Source organism: Calliphora vicina, chromosome 1 (genome assembly GCF_958450345.1).
Source record: "Calliphora vicina chromosome 1, idCalVici1.1, whole genome shotgun sequence".
NCBI classification, from domain to species: Eukaryota; Metazoa; Arthropoda; class Insecta; order Diptera; family Calliphoridae; genus Calliphora; species Calliphora vicina.
The window spans coordinates 70,761,973-70,778,949 of NC_088780.1; the positions used below are offsets into that span (position 1 = coordinate 70,761,973).

The 16,977-nt window shown below is 32.6% G+C and overlaps 1 protein-coding gene across 1 annotated transcript in view; it reads left to right on the forward strand.

Moving 5' to 3' along the window:
* The first annotated feature begins 15,657 nt into the window (after positions 1 to 15,657).
* Positions 15,658 to 16,977, forward strand: part of Pnn (desmosome associated protein-like protein pinnin) — an 86,455-nt gene continuing 85,135 nt past the window's right edge. The window contains exon 1 of the mRNA XM_065514961.1: positions 15,658 to 15,878. Coding sequence (XP_065371033.1) covers positions 15,745 to 15,878 — 134 coding nt within the window. The 5' untranslated portion in view covers positions 15,658 to 15,744. The remainder of the gene's footprint in view (positions 15,879 to 16,977) is intronic.

Genomic DNA, 16,977 nt, shown 5'->3' on the forward strand with positions numbered 1-16,977 from the left:
TCTGGATCATTCAAGGATCGAGATCTCTAGAAAGCCAAAAATGCATATTTCCAATTCAGATATTGAACGATTGCTTCTCGAAAAGAGAAAGCTTAGAAGAGAATGGCAACAAAATAGATCACCTGCTGCAAAGCAGAGGCTGTCCATCGCTACTAGAAGACTGAAGAGAGCCCTTTGTTTAGAAGAGGATCGCAGAAACGAAAGATACATTGAGAGTTTGACGAATACTACACATACGAACTTTTCTCTTTGGAAAGCCACACGTAACATCAAACCACCGGTAGAGGGAAAAACTCCGTTGAGAAAATCTGACGGTAATTGGGCAAGAAATGATAAGGACAAAGCATTAATTTTTGCCGAGCACCTACGTAATGTATTTAAGCCAAATCCACCCAACAATGATTTTGTACTGGAAAATCCTCCTGTTCACGAGACAGCGGATGATCATATCAGAGTAAGTCCCGAGGACGTTCGAAAAGTTATCAAAAATAACACAAATACAAAAAAATCTCCAGGATATGACAAAATTACGCCATCCATGATTAAAAACCTACCGAATATAGCTATAATCGTGCTATCTGTATTGTTTTCTGCGATCATTAGACTAGGCGTTTTCCCAACTAATTGGAAAATTGCTCAGATCATAATGATACCTAAACCAGGAAAAGATTTAACAATGCCGTCTTCATACAGACCTATAAGTCTACTGCCATGCATATCAAAGTTATTTGAGAAAGTATTGCAATGTAAAATTATTCCATACTTAAATAACCAAAATATTATCCCAGTTCATCAATTTGGTTTTCGTGAACAACATGGAACCATTGAACAAGTTAATCGATTGACTGGAGAGATCAGAAAATCTTTTGAAAATAAAAAATACTGCTGTGCTATCTTTTTGGACATCGCCCAGGCCTTCGACAAGGTGTGGCATAAGGGGTTAATTCACAAAATTAAGTGTCTACTGCCACCAAGTACGCATCGATTGCTGGAGTCATACATATCAGACCGAGTTTTTAGAGTGAAATATTGCGATTATGTAACAGGAAATTATGAAATTAAAGCTGGTGTTCCACAGGGAAGTGTTCTCGGACCAACACTTTATTTGATATATACTTCTGACTTGCCTGTGTGTGATAGACTTACCATATCAACTTTCGCTGATGATACGGCAATACTTAGCTCACATGCAGATCCGCAGGTAGCTTCTACGAAATTGGCAAATTATCTGAGACTCGTGGAGATATGGTTGAATAACTGGAGAATACGAGTAAATGAACTCAAAAGTAAACACATCACATTTACTCTCAGAAGGGGTGATTGTCCACCTATCACACTAAATAACATAAACATTCCACAGACAGATACTGTTACATACCTTGGTATTCACTTGGATAGACGACTTACTTGGTGTCGTCATATAGAAGCCAAGAGACTTCACATGAAGTTAAGAGCATCTAGCCTTCACTGGTTACTCAATCACCAATCAAAATTAAGCCTTGACTATAAAGTCATCCTGTATAAATGTGTTTTAAAACCAATCTGGACATATGGAATCCAATTGTGGGGAACGGCCAGTAATTCCAGTATTGAACTTATACAGAGGGCCCAATCGAGAATTCTTAGGATAATGACAGGTGCACCTTGGTACATAAGAAATGAGAACATCCATAGAGACCTACAAGTACCGTTGGTTAAAGACGAATTCAAGAATGTCCGTGAGAAATACATCATGAAATTGTGGAACCACCCGAACCCGCTTGCAAGACATCTCACACAGACCCAAACAAGATCAAGGCTTCGTAGAGCCGATCTACCACCCCGCTAAGATGTGGCCCTTATGAACATCAACGCTCCCGTCAGAGAGCATTTAGTTTTAATTTTAGTTATAAGATTTTATTACTTATTGTCAGGCCTAAGTAAGGCAGATTCGATAAATAAATAAACGTTAAAAAAAAAAAAAAAAAAAAGGTTTATTTATTGAAATTGATACTGGCTCTACTTCTGTGGCTATTGGCGCTGTTTATCTTCCTAGAGGAAATAGTGATATCTTTGTTCGTTTTAAAGACTTAATTGTAGTAGGTGATTTTAATAATGATTTATTTAATGTAACCAAATCTGCTGAAATTCGCTTGATTTGTAATCGTTTTGGTCTAACCTGTTGGCATAATTCATTGCCCACCCTTTTGGATACGTTTCATAATTCTGTTTCACTTATCGATTTTTTCTTTGCAGTCATAGCATTGCAGTCAACACATCTGCACAATTTCAAATTCCTTTCATTTCACGACATTCTTTAATATGTGCCTCATTTCAAATCCCTGTTTTTCAGAAACTACACTTCTTTTTTCAGAGACTACCATCATGCTGACATTCTTGCTATTGAAAGACATATTATCCAAACTGATTTTAATCAGCTATATTCCTCTTCTTCTGTTTGTTTTCTCTACAAACAGACGTGCACTTTATTCGCTCCGCGATTTTATTAAAATTTTATTGTTTTTTAGTGCAAATAAAAATTTTAAAAATTAGCGATTGGACGCTTTGAAATTATATTTGTGTCTAGTGATTAATACAAAAATTTGCAAAAGCAATTTTGTTAAAAAAAAAAGAAAAACAACTGGTTAAAAAAAATAAAGAGTGTTAATTCCTTTTGTTTGTTTTAAAAGAGCAGATGAATTCTCATGATGAGAGGAGGCTCAGTATGAACGGCAGAAATGCCTACATATTTCTTAACGGGGAGAGTGATCAAAACAAAAAAATAAATGACCCCAGCTACAACAAAAATTATTTAACCGCCAAACCAGCTGAGAGAGCACGCTCTTGTTCCCCCGTGATACAATTACACGAACAAAATAATACACAAACAATATCACCAACCAATTTATGTTTAGAACAAAGCATAAAAAAAAATATGAAAAATTTAAATACAACATACCAGTTTTAAAAACACTATACCAGTTTTAAAAACACAGACAAATACTGTTAATAAACAAACTTGTGATCCACTAACAAAGAATAGTGAGAGTTTGAATGTTTCTAACACTAAACAAACCACAATAAATAACGATGGTACACTGAAGGGCGCTATACCAAAAAAAAAGATAAGTACATTGAAATCACCAGTACTACCAGGTATGCTTAGATATGTAAGTATTAATAAAAGAAATTTAATTTAAGAAATTTAAAAGAAATGGAACGTCTGTCAAGAAACAGAAGATAGTTGATAATCCCTTGATAGGCAATCGTTTCGCACTCTTGAGCGAGGATAATAATAAGAGTATAAAAGATGGTGCTTACGAAAAGAAATCATTAAAACCACCACCAATATATCTGCGTGAGTCCAGCTCGAATAATTTGGTCAAAAGATTTGTTGAACTCATTGGAAAAAATAATTTCCATATTGTTCCAATAAGAAAAGGCGGTGTGCAAGAGACGAAAATAGTCGTATACACTGAGGATTTTTATAAAAAAATCTCTCAATACCTAAATGATAATAAAAAGAATTTTTATACCTATCAACTGAAAAGTAGTAAAGGGTTGACAGTTGTCATTAAAGGCATAGAGTCCAGTGTTGAGACTAATGATATCAAGGAGGCCCTGCAAGAATTGGGCTACGAAGTAAGAGCTGTAGTTAATATATTTAACAAAGATAAAATTCCTCAGCCAATGTTTAGAGTCGAGTTGGAGCCAGAAAAAAATAAATTGATGGGAAATGAAACTCACCCAATTTACTCAACACGATATCTGTTAAATCGTAGAATAACCATTGCGGAGCCTCTTAAAAGAAATCTTCCTGTTCAATGTGGCAATTGTCAAGAGTTTGGACATACTAAAAATTATTGTACCTTGCGAACAGTGTGTGTGGCATGCGGAGACCTTCATTCTTCATCACAATGTGATATCCTAAAGAATGGTCTCAGAAGAAAATGTGGTAACTGTGGTGGCGATCATTCAGCCAACTACCGCGGGTGCCCAGTTTATAAGGAGTTATTGAACAGATTAAGAGAGAGGCAAAAGCTAATAAGAGGGAAAACATCTGAAGTATCAGCCTACAAATTTGAAAACACCTATCCATCCAGCATAAACATACTGGCCTGCTGATCCTAAAAAAAAATTCCTGATCTCATAGACTTTGCCATAACAAAAAATATTAATCGAAATTCAATATCTACAGAAATGTCATATGATTTATCTTCTGATCATTCCCCAATTATAGTATCTTATTACGGGAGGACTAAAATTTCAAAATTTCATACTGAAACATATTACTTTAAAACAAATTGGCTTAAATATAAAAAATATATAAGCAGTCATATCCACACAGATCTTTGTATTCAGTGTGAGGAAGATGTAGATAAAAGTGTCAATGACTTTACGTCATTAATTGTATCGGCTCTAAATCATTCAAAGAGTCAAATATTTCCTAAAACTGATATGCACATTTCCAACTCAGATATTGAACGACTTCTTGTAGAAAATAGAAAACTCAGAAGAGAATGGCAACAAAGTAGATCACCTGCTGCAAAGCAGAGGCTGTCTGCTGCTAGTAAAAATCTGAAAAAAGCCCTTCAATTAGAGGAGAATCGTAGAAATAGAAATTACATTCAAAGTTTAACAAATACCAAACACACAAATTTTTCCCTTTGGAAGGCAATGAAAAATATCAAGCCACCGGTAGAGGGGCAAAGCCCTTTAAGGAAAGCTGACGGTACCTGGGCTCGCAGCACGGAGGAAAAGGCTAAAATATTTGCCGATCACTTAAGTACAGTCTTTCAACCAAACTCGCCAACTACTGTTTTTGAACTTGTAGAGCCACCTGTGTCAACGATATCTAATGATGATATATTAGATATAAGCCCAGAAGACATTAACGAAGTAATCAAGGATAATATAATATTAAAAAAAATCACCTGGAAATGATTCTGTTACACCTACTATGATTAAAAACCTACCGAGTGTGGCAATAATTGTGCTGTCTACAATATTTAATGCGATCTTTAAACATGGAGTTTTTCCGACAAATTGGAAAACTTCTCAGATAATAATGATACCAAAGCCAGGTAAGGACTTGACCGTACCATCCTCCTATAGACCAATAAGCTTGCTTCCTTGCTTATCGAAACTGTTCGAAAAAGTGTTCCAAAAGAAAAGCATACCATTTTTAAATGAGAAAAATATAATCCCAGTTCATCAATTTGGTTTCCGGGAACGCCACGGAACAATCGAACAAGTTAATCGTATAACCGGAGAGATAAGAAAATCCTTTGAATTAAAGAAATATTGTTCAGCTATATTTTTGGATGTCGCTCAAGCCTTCGACAAAGTATGGCACAAAGGCCTGGTATATAAAATAAAATGTTTGCTGCCACCATCTACTCATAAACTATTGGAATCTTATCTATCGGACCGTATATTTACAGTTAAGTACAATGATTACGTGACAAGAGAATATAGGATTGGAGCAGGAGTACCACAAGGAAGTGTTCTTGGACCTACCCTCTATTTGATTTACACCTCTGATTTGCCTACGAACGATGAATTGACTAGTTCTACATTTGCTGATGACACCGCAATTATTAGCTCGCATGAAAACCCATATATAGCATCTAGTATACTAGATGGCTACTTAAGATGTGTGGAAACATGGTTAAACAAATGGAGAATATGTGTAAATGAGTTAAAAAGATAGAAGACTTACTTGGCGCCGTCATATAGAAACCAAGAGACTTCACATGAAGTTAAAAGCATCTAGCCTTCACTGGTTAATATGTGACCAATCAAAGTTAAGCCTGGACTATAAAGTCACCCTGTATAAAATCATTTTAAAACCAATTTGGACATATGGGATCCAATTGTGGGGAACGGCCAGTAATTCCAGTATTGAGCTTATACAGAGGGCCCAGTCGAAAATTCTTAGGACCATGACGGGTGCACCATGGTACATAAGAAATGAAAACATCCACAGGGACTTGGAAGTGCCACTAGTGAAGGATGAGTTTAAGAAAGTCCGCGATAAATATATACTGAAACTGCAATCACACCCAAATCCGCTTGCTCGGCTTCTCGCACAGAGCCAAACCAGATCAAGGCTTTGTAGAGGAGATCTACCATCCCGCTAAGATGAGGTCCATGCATCAAACAATGCTCTCTTTAGAGAGCAATTAGTTTTAATTTTAGTTATAAGATTTAATCACTTATTGTTAGGCCTAATGATATAGGCAGATTCAATAAATAAATTAAAAGTTAAAAAAAAAAAAATTCCTCTTGTGATTCTGATGATAAACTTTCCTTCTTTAATAATCTTTTTAATGACCTCTTGAATTATATTCCGGTAAAAAAAGGGCTGCGTCCATTAGGTCATATTATTCCTAGATTTACAAGGGAAATTAATTATTATAGATCTTTAACTAATATTGCGTTGAGAGCTTTTTATGATAATAGAAGTGCTAGAAATTGGGATATTTATGCAAGGCTTCGTAATATAACCAAATCAAAAATTAGGAAATTTAAAAGAACGTATAGTCAAAATATATTTAGTTCAAGTGATACTAAAAAGATGTGGAACAATTTGCGAAACGCTGGTGTTACAGAAGAACTTAATGTTAATTCGGATGTTGATGTCAATGAAATAAATGAACAATTTATCAGTAGTCAATTAAGCTGTATTGATGAGGAACCCAATTTCGCATATTTTACTAATTTGACTGACTATTTTTCCTTTTCTAATATAACTGAGACAGAACTTTATATTGCTTTGTTTTAAATAAAATCTGCATCGACTGGAGTTGATGGTGTTTCTGTTAAATTACTAAAGATAGTTTATCCTTTTATTAGTAGGCATTTGCTAAACCTCATTAATTGTGTTTTAACTTCTTCTAAATATCCTAAGAATTGGAAAATATCGCGTGTTATTCCAATTCCAAAAAGTGGACGCAAACTATCTATAAATAACATGCGACCAATTAGTATTTTACCCACTTTATCAAAAATTGTTGAAATAGTTATGAAGGAGCAAATAACGAGGTGGATTGATTCTAGATATATGTTTAATGAATGTCAATATGGTTTTCGCCGCGGCCGAAATACTAGTTTTCTCTTGACTGATCTTACTGATTCTATTATATAAATAATTTTTATGTGATAAACCCTGATACACAAGGTACAATAAATTAAAATTTCTTTTATTATAAAAATTTTTCAAATTATTTCAATTTTCTTTCACAATACTATTACAGTCTTTGTTGACCTATCAAAGGCGTTCGATCTGGTTGATCATTCGTGTTTGGTTAAAAAACTAAATAGCAAGTTTGGTATCTCTACATCAGCTTGTCGTTTAATTTGGTCTTATTTGAGTGGCCGTGAGCAATTTGTATTTTTAAACGGTCTGAATTCAGATGTGTTACATGTCAGATCTGGTGTTCCTCATGGTGTAATTATTGATGACAAACTATCTTTTGAACTCCATATTGATAAAAATTTGCTCACGGATTTGTCAAACCTTACATAGATTGTATCATCTAAACCTGTTTCTGCCTTTGCATGTTAAAAAATCGTTGGCTCATGGGTTGCTAACGTCACAAATAAACTATTGTATTGAGGTTTATTCAGGTTGTAACACGGGAAACAGGAAAAAAAATTAAGTATATTGTTCACAAAATTGTGAGATCTGTTTATGGAACTTAGGCTAAGGGCCCACGTTTCTAATCACTTAAAAGATTTTTTGAACCTTGCATTTGAGGATTTTTTAAAGTTTCGTTTACTAATTTATCTCTTTAATATTTTCAAATATCTGCATTTTATGCAGATGGTATCGTTTACTAGATCATTCAGAAATCCTCAGATAATAATATCTCGTATTCATAATATACCATATGAACATTCACTTGTTGTACGCGCTGCACGATTGTGGAATTGCTTGCCAATAAGTTTACGTTCTTTTGCTATGTCTTTGGCAACATTTAAACGAAGACTTACTGAATTTCTCAACTTGACAACACTGTAGTCAATAATTAATTGGACAATATTTTAATTTGGATTACATTTTTATATGTGTATTGGAGTCGTTAAAATGTTTTAGATGTTATATTGATCTCTCTTTGTTACGTAAACAAATATTTTAAGTTTTTCATTTGCCTCATAGTATATATAAATACTGGTAATATTATTTTTATTGGCCAATAGGCCACTTGTATTACTAACGAAATAAATTATATAAAAAAAAATCAATAAAATCCGGTATTTTTCGTAGGTCAGTAGGCCGCTCGAAATTACATTCAAACCCATTTTAGAAATTGTATCAAACAAAACACGATTTTTAGGGGTAATCAGTCGTGATCCCCAGAATATGTGCTTAGCATTATAATCGCCAGCAGCCAGGAGACGGGGGCCTAGTGATTTAAAAAATCTATTATATTGACTTTCTGTAATTGAAAATCTAGGGGGTGAGTATATAGATGAAATAACTAAGTTTCCATGAAAATCTTCAAGACAGATTGTAGTAGCTTGAAGATAATCTTTGCAAAGATCAGCTTTTGATTCGAGCTTTTATTAAAATTGCCGATCCTCCCCATGCTCTACCTCTGGGATCTTTGGTGTCATATAATACATATCCATTTATTCGAAATACGTCAAATGAGTTTCAGAAACCAGCATTACATCAATTTGTTGGTTTCTTAAAAAATATTTGAGTTCGTTTTTGTGTTGGCGTATGCCTTTTGCATTCCAGAATCATATTTTCAAACAGTTCATGACTTATTTAGGATAGCTTGTAATAACATTGATTGCATTTTAAGCATTTCCTGCATCATATTACTCATAGAGTTGATAAAATTGTTAACCGATTTCACAAGGGTCTCTATTGTAGCTTCCAGTCGACTAAAATTAGAAGTGGAATGTTGGTCTGCAAATTCCACATTTATATTAGGGTTATTTTCTTTTCCTATTGGTGGGTTTTGAGCAAAAGTTTGATTCGTTTTTAGAACACTAGCATATGAACCTTTATTATTCATGGTTTGCGAGATTTGGGGGTAATGGGTATCAACTAGGTTCTTTGATTGCACAGGATAAATACTAGGTCTCTGTGTTAATGTTCTTTTAACTATAGCATATACTGGGCATCCTCGGTAATTTGCTGTGTGATTTCCGCCACAATTGCTGCATTTTTTTACTTTTGAGTCGTTTTTGGATTTATCGCATTGGGTAGAACCGTGCAATTCTCCACAAACCACGCAAACGGGGGGTAGTTTGCAATATGCCCTAGTATGACCATATTCTTGACAATTTAAACACTGGACGGGTCCCAATCTCTTATGTGGCTCTACTATCGTAATTTTACGATGCAATAAATATTTTAAATTGTAAATTGGGTGTGCTTCATTTTTCTTGAGATTAACATCACCTGGTTCTAGTTCAACTCTAAACAGTGGTTGAGGAATTTTCTCGCGATTTGAACCTGTTATGTTCCAAAGCAGCCTTTATATTTTCAATTGGTATGTGTAAAAACTTTTTCTATTGTTTTCAAATTCGGTTACAACTTTACGGAAATCATTTTCATGATTTACCTGTATCTTAGTCTCGCTTATGTTACCTCGTTTAAAAGGAGCAACGTAAAAAGAATTTTCTCCGACCATTCGAATTTTGCTCTCTCAAATAAATAGGAGGGGATTTGGACGACTTGGGTAATGTTGGGGGGTCAGCTGTTTCATCTTGCAAAATAGAAAATCTGTTTTCGGTAGTTTTCTTATCAATTTCCCTAACTTTAGGTACTTTTGCGGTTGATGCAACTTTTGAGGATTTTGGGCTACGTTCTCGTTTCAGTACAGAACCTATCAATTCCCACTTGGATTTGTGGTTTTTGGGGATGAACATTTTTAGGTATTTCTCCCATTCTGTGGTCAATTGGGTTCATACTTACTGCGTATGTTTTCACTTTAGGGGATGAATTACTAGGCATACTTTCAGGCGCTGCCAAAAGTTTGCTGTTGGTTACCATACTTTTATCAACAGATGTCAATGATAAATTTTCTTTTGTTGTACACATACTATTCGTAAACAAAACGGGGGACAATGAACGAGCGCGATCAATTGGTTTGGCGGTCAAATACAAGCTGTCATCAACTCTTGTATTTGTGTTTTCTTTTAAATTTTCTTCCACATTCACAAACTCATATGCATTTCTGCCGTTTATACTAAGCCTGCGCTCAATATGATTAGCACTTGAGAAACTCATAAAGAGTATTCTCTGTTTATTTTTTTGCACTTGTGCTCTTTACTGGTGGAAAAAAAACCAAACAAACACCACAACGAAAAAAAAGCATTTTAATTGGCACTTTCAATATTATGTTTTATAACTTGTATTTAATAAAAAAAAAACGTTGTTGATTTAAATATAATTTCGCGTCCATTCGCGTTAAATATATATATTCTTTTTTATATTTATTTTGTTTGCTTCCGTCAATATCACTTTAAAAAAACGAAAAATTTCGGAGATGGGAAAAAACTCGTCCGTTTAACTATACAGAGATGTATAGTTAAGCTAAACTGAAATTGTTTGTAATTAGCAGGGAAACCGGAAATATGCTCTAAAAAAAGCGTTTTAGGCGCTTTAAATATGCAGTAAAAACTTTAAAATATGCTCTTAAAATTTAAAAAATATGTTCTTAAAAAAACATAAAAAAAAAACATTTTTATACATAGAAAATGTTCTTTCGACATCAACTGATATTAGAGGAGCAAATTTAAAAGACAATATTTCTTTAACACTTCGAACGGTTAAGTTTGAATTAGAACTAAAATTTGATATTTAGATGGAGCTATTATTAAAATAGTGCTTATTTTATATTAAAACAAGTAAGAGAGCTATATTCGGCTGTGCCGAATCTTATATACCTTTCACCTAATTATACTTCAAAATAAAAAATTTAAATATTTTTAGGTGAACAAAAATTTTTTTTCAGTTTTTTAATTTTTTGGAAAAAAAAAATTTTTTTTTTTTAGGTGAACATTTTTTTTCAGTTTTTTAATTTTTTGAATAAAAAAATTTTTCGAATTGTTATTTAAATTTAAAAAAAAAAATTTCTGTTTTTTAAATTTTTTTTTTTGGTGAAAAGCCATCTATTTTTCAATTTTGAATTTTAAACAAAGGAAGTAAAACCCTGTAACACAACAGCGAAAAATAAGTAAGACAAAATTTGTTTTTGATAAACTCAAAATATGCTATTAAGGTAGGATCACACGATTGCCGCAATGCACCAATTTAATACAATTTTTATTGTGCTGAATTGGGGCCCAATAAAGAAATTGTCCCAATCAAATTCTCAGCAGTCACATGATTGCCTCATTTTATATAAATTTGATTGTCGTTAATTGGCGCAAAGCGATATAGTGGCAATAATTGTCGCATTCCAGTCACACGATTGTTCTAGTTTGCGGCAACTCAGAGAAACAGCTGTTGTCTAGATGTTAAATTTTGTTTTGTTTACATAAATGTAAAAAAATCTAATTGTGAAAAAATTATTTGTTAAATAAAAAAAGAAAATTGCGTCGGCCTTAATTATCGTATAAAAAAATTAATAAAGAAATGTTAAAAGATGTATGTGGGTCAAAGAGTGGCTCACAAAAAGAATATTTCTTTTACAAAAATGAATATTGCCGCTAATTGTCTTCTTTGATTGCCGCACTAGAACACAATAAATATTGTTGTATTTTTAACTTTTTTATTGGTGCATGTTGCCTATCAAGCATTCACATGATTGCCGCACCAGTGTTGCATTTGATTGGGCCAAATAAGCACAATATTGTTGTGGTTTGACATATGAGCCAATAAGTTGTGAAATCACACGATTGACGTATAAAATAGACCAATAATTGGTGCATTGCGGCAATCGTGTGATCCTACCTTTAAACAGTAAAATATGCTCTAAAAACGCAAAATATGACATAAATATGCTCTTAAAACAAATATATGCAAAAATATGTATTTAAGGGTAAAATATGCAAAAATATGCACTAACAAATCGATGCCAAAATTCTTAAATAGTTCTGAAACGTGTAAATATCTTATCCATGTGCTCATTAGACTCACCAGAAAAAACATGCATTTGCATATTTTGGTTTCCCTGGTAATTAGTTTTCTTCATCATTAAACATGGTGATTTTCTTTATCATCTCCTTCAATTTTATCTTCATCAACTTCATGTACCATTAATAAATAAATTGATAGGTCTGCCTGGAGCTGCATTATTTCATTAATCCGGCTTGAAGGATTATTATTCCATTAATCCGGCAGCGAATCTTCAATTTGTTTATATAAATTAGTTTATTGATATGTTTTTATCAGAGTATGAAAACAAACAAAACATTTCGCAAACGTTTGCAAAATGTACAAAACAAATCTAAATTTTTAAATTGTATTGTACATGAGCATAATATAACTATTACAAGGTAGAATCAGTAGAAAAGTAAGTTCTCAATTTGTCATGCCTTGAATTGTCAGACTTACATATAGGTATAAAATAAAAAATAAAACATCAAAAATTAAAAAAAGGTTAAGTATTTTTGTGAAGAAATCAATTTAATTATTAAACCATATAACAAGAAATATGCGTGTGAAATGTGCTGTGTGTAAATGTTCATTTGAACAAAAGGATATAAGGTTTTTAAAATGTCCTGAACAAAAAATTAAAGAATGCAGTACAGCTTGCGACGTTGAGTTGGAGAAACACTCCAGGATTTGTATGTACCATTTTGATAACAGCGATTACATTGAGCTTCATCAAGACTCTAAACGCGCACGTTTAAAGCCAATAAAAGGAGTAAATAATTTTTTGGAGTATGCTAATGAATTACATATCCCAGCAGTTAAGCAAGTAGTCAATGTATCCCTTAAAGACAGTAATTGTCACAAATGTCTTATCACTTGGCTGACTCCATTTTATATATTTTGATCATTTGACACGTGTGTGCACTTTGTAGTGCAGAGAGAAGACAATTGGTTACTTTATGCATCCCAAGTAATCTAGCGTGAAGACTATTGTCACTTAAGTGTCTCTAAGTAATCTAGAGTGTAGTCACTTTAAAGGTTTTGTGAGTAATTCGTACAAACTGGTTTTTTACAGATTGTGTTAATATAATTCTCATACAGTTTATTTTTATTTTTGCTTAAGTATACTGATATCGCATGTAACATAGCATAGTCAATAGTCACTTTAGTGTCTCTTAGTAACCTATGGTGAAGTCACTTTAAATTTTTTTTTTGTACTGCAGTTTATTTTACCCACCAGAAGCGTTGACTACCTTCGATCAGCTATCCGATAGTCACATTGTAATCAAAAGGGACCCCCTGCTTAGGACATGCACGTGTTAAAATAACTAGTCAAGTAGCTGATCAAGTAACCAGTTACAAAGCTAGCAATGTAACTGACGCTATGTAAGCAGTTTGTGAATCCAATGCGTTGCCTACTTTGGACCAGCTATTAGACAGTCCCATTGTAATCAAAAAGAGACAATTGACCCCCTGCCTAGGACATGCCCGTGTTAAAATGACTAGTCACGTGGCTATTGAAGTAACTAGCTCCCACCCTAAATGATGGGTAAAATCACTAGTTCGGAGCTGTCTCCTAGAACTGCTGGGATGTTTTTCAAATGTAAACAATTTTTAAATTTTCTTTATTTTTATTCATATATGGTGATTTTGGAACGCTATCTAACAAGAAAAAATCATTAAAAATTTTATGTTATTTATTTTTATTATCCTTTATTCAAATTCGTGTAAAAAAAATCTACCGCTGTACTAAACAAATCCTTGAGGGTTTTGTTATGGAAAACGTCAACTTTCAATTGCTTTTGGTTTCATCCCATTCCGATTCGGAAAGTTCGATTTTGTATCACAGTGTTATAGGGTATTCAAATCAATGTTCAAAATTTAGAAGCCGCTAATAAATGATTGGAATCTTTTAACCTAGCGTTTACACATGAAAGCAATAGTTAGAAAAATATTAAATGCTGATATTTAAAAGGTTTATTTATTTAATTCGCTTTAACTTTCTTATATTTGTGGCATTTCTTATATTTGCATGTGCAAACACTCAAGCAACTTGTAAATATTTCGACATTTTCGATAATTAAGTATTCTCAACTTTTAACAATTTACTTGCATGTGTAAATGCTGGGTAAAAAAAACTTTATATGAAATTTTTTGATATTAATATTTTTATTAATACTCAGATATGGAAGTGACTATCACAAAATTAGTGAAAAATAGTTATATTTTTGAACACGTGGCATATGAAGAAATGTTGCTGTTACGCAAAATTTGTGAATGATTTCAACCAAGGCGAATTTATACAAGGTGGAGTCAGTCAAACAGCTGATAACTTTTTTTTCGCTTTTTGGTTCTAACAATTGTCAAAGCTTGTTTTTATATTTAAATATCTACATATTCTAAGCTTATTAACAAAATATTTATTTTTTACATAAATAAGTAAGACCCTCACTATTCAATTATCTACACTATATTAATTTTTAATACTTATTTGTTTAATTTTACATTTTTGTTTTTTGACATTTGTAAAGACCAATTGTTGTTTTTGTAGAACTGCCACCACCTTGTATGAATTCGCCTTGATTTGAACTGTTTTTTTTCTACATATTCCCAATACATTGGCCCATAATCATAGTCAAAAATAATGTACATTTTAAGAGAATTAAACTCGACTTTACTTAAGAGTGGACTTTAGGTCTATCATAGACAAGTTAAAGTATACTTCTGACGCTGAAGTCGACTCTAAATATAATACTAGCTGAAGTTGTTTTTAACTCGTTTAACAACAGCATCAGCTGTTCTTCGCCAAGTAAAAAAATTCGTCACAAAGTAAAAAATGTTTAAGTTACAAGATATTGGTAGAGATTTTGCAATTATTGAACAGTTATCAATAAAATTAGTACCAAAATATCGTAATTATGATATTAATCTTATCTTTTCTATTTTTTAACAACAAACAACTTTCTTTCTTTAGATGTCCCGGTTACTTTTATTGTTTACGTTTTATGGATTTTTTTTTAATTTTGTATGTCAGCTGTTCAGCGTTGCCACTTGTCTGTTTTTTGTTGTATATTGTATGAAAACATTTTCTACATTTGCGGTGGCACCCAGTTAAAGTCGGTTCAATTTAAAACATACTTTAATTTTGACTATGGTTGCAAATTAATAAAAAGCAGGTTTTTTTAAATTTTTTTTTTTTAAAAAACCGACTTTAGTGTTTGACTATGATTATGGGCCATTATTTCTTGAAAACGTGTTGTTGTATGTAACCAAAAATAGTACCATCTATGCAACTCTGTAAAAATTAATTATTTTGGTTTGTTTTCTTTACACAAAAATTTACATTAATGAGTACTCATCAAAGTAAATTAATAAAGTAGCGACAGTACTACAACATTTACAAAAACCACAAGCAATTTTGTTTTTGGTTTAAGGTCTGAGCTGTCAAAGTTGCCTGTTGTTGTTTTTACTTTTGGGCTTGTTGTATTTTTCGCTACAACAACCACAAGTGAATTGACAGTTCAGACTGAATAAAAAAATAGTCGGCTGTTCTACTGAGTCTACTTTATTAATTTACTTTGGTACTCATTACCCAAATACTCATTACATTTGCACCCCTGATTAGTAGTTTAATATTAGTGTTTACTACATTTGGTTTAAATTGAATTTGTTTATATTTTATATATAAATAATAATTAAAAATGTGCACAGACTATATTCAAAGTTATAACGATCTTCAACAAGAATTGGAGAATGCAAAAGACACATTGGTAGTTCTAAATGATAACATCAAGCGGATTATTGGACGCGGTCCCAAATTGGCCAGAGATACTAGGTAATGTATAAAAAATTTATGTTTATAAAGTTAAAACTAGGTTTTTTCAGACTGAATAATAATGACTACTGCTTATATAAAGAAATATTAATATAGTTTTTAACAAAGTATAACATTTTTAATATTATTTATCTTTATTTTCTGCACTTTATTCCTATAGTAAAGATAGATTTCAAAACAAGTAAGAATGTATGGTCGGTCAATGAGTAAATGACCAATTATGAACCGATCGCCATGAAATTGTGTCGTGATTTATATCTATATGAAACTTATTTCTGTTGAATTTTATGTGGATACCAAAATTTTTAAGAGATATATGCTGTTAAAGTGATTTTCGGTAACGGGCCTTATATGGGAACTATGACATGATTCCGTATATAAAAAACGTTTTTGGAGCGAAATTTGTGCATATAAACGGTATAAATCAAGCTCAGCGAAACAGCTTGCATTTTTATAATTTCTTTGGTGTTGATAGCTCTCATAATTAGAAGCACAAAAACGTTAATATTTTTCCCTGCTCTCTCTTAGTTTAAGAGTTATATGAATTTTAAGTCAATACATATAATAGTACATTTCTCATATATTTGGAAAACAAACTGATCGTTATGGGTATCATTGAATAGTGCTTCACAATACCTTTAATATGATATATAATAGGGTACAGTTTATTAATATTGTGACCCAAAAATTATTTTTTGATTTTATATGATAGTACTTCAGAAAATTTTGATATACAGAAAAAGTGATTTTAGCGAAGCCGGTGTTCGATACACACCAGAGTTAAAAGTCCCTTCACCCGGCCGAAGGCCGGCAACCCAGAAAATGTGAATAGGTATTAACAGAAAAAAATTAATGAAAATATAAACTGTTACGCGGATCTTGATTTGTTCCCCGATTTCAACCAGTTTCAATAGACTTCATACTTGGGCTGAGAAAATGTACATGTAGCTAATTTTATCGAAATATCTTCAAATTTGCGACTTGTACAAGTTTTAAATGTACTGCCATACGAACGGACATCGTTTAAACGACTCAGAATGTGATTCTTAGAACTGTGCCCGTTGTTGCTACTTTCAAAGCTATGAATAAAGTTAAAATA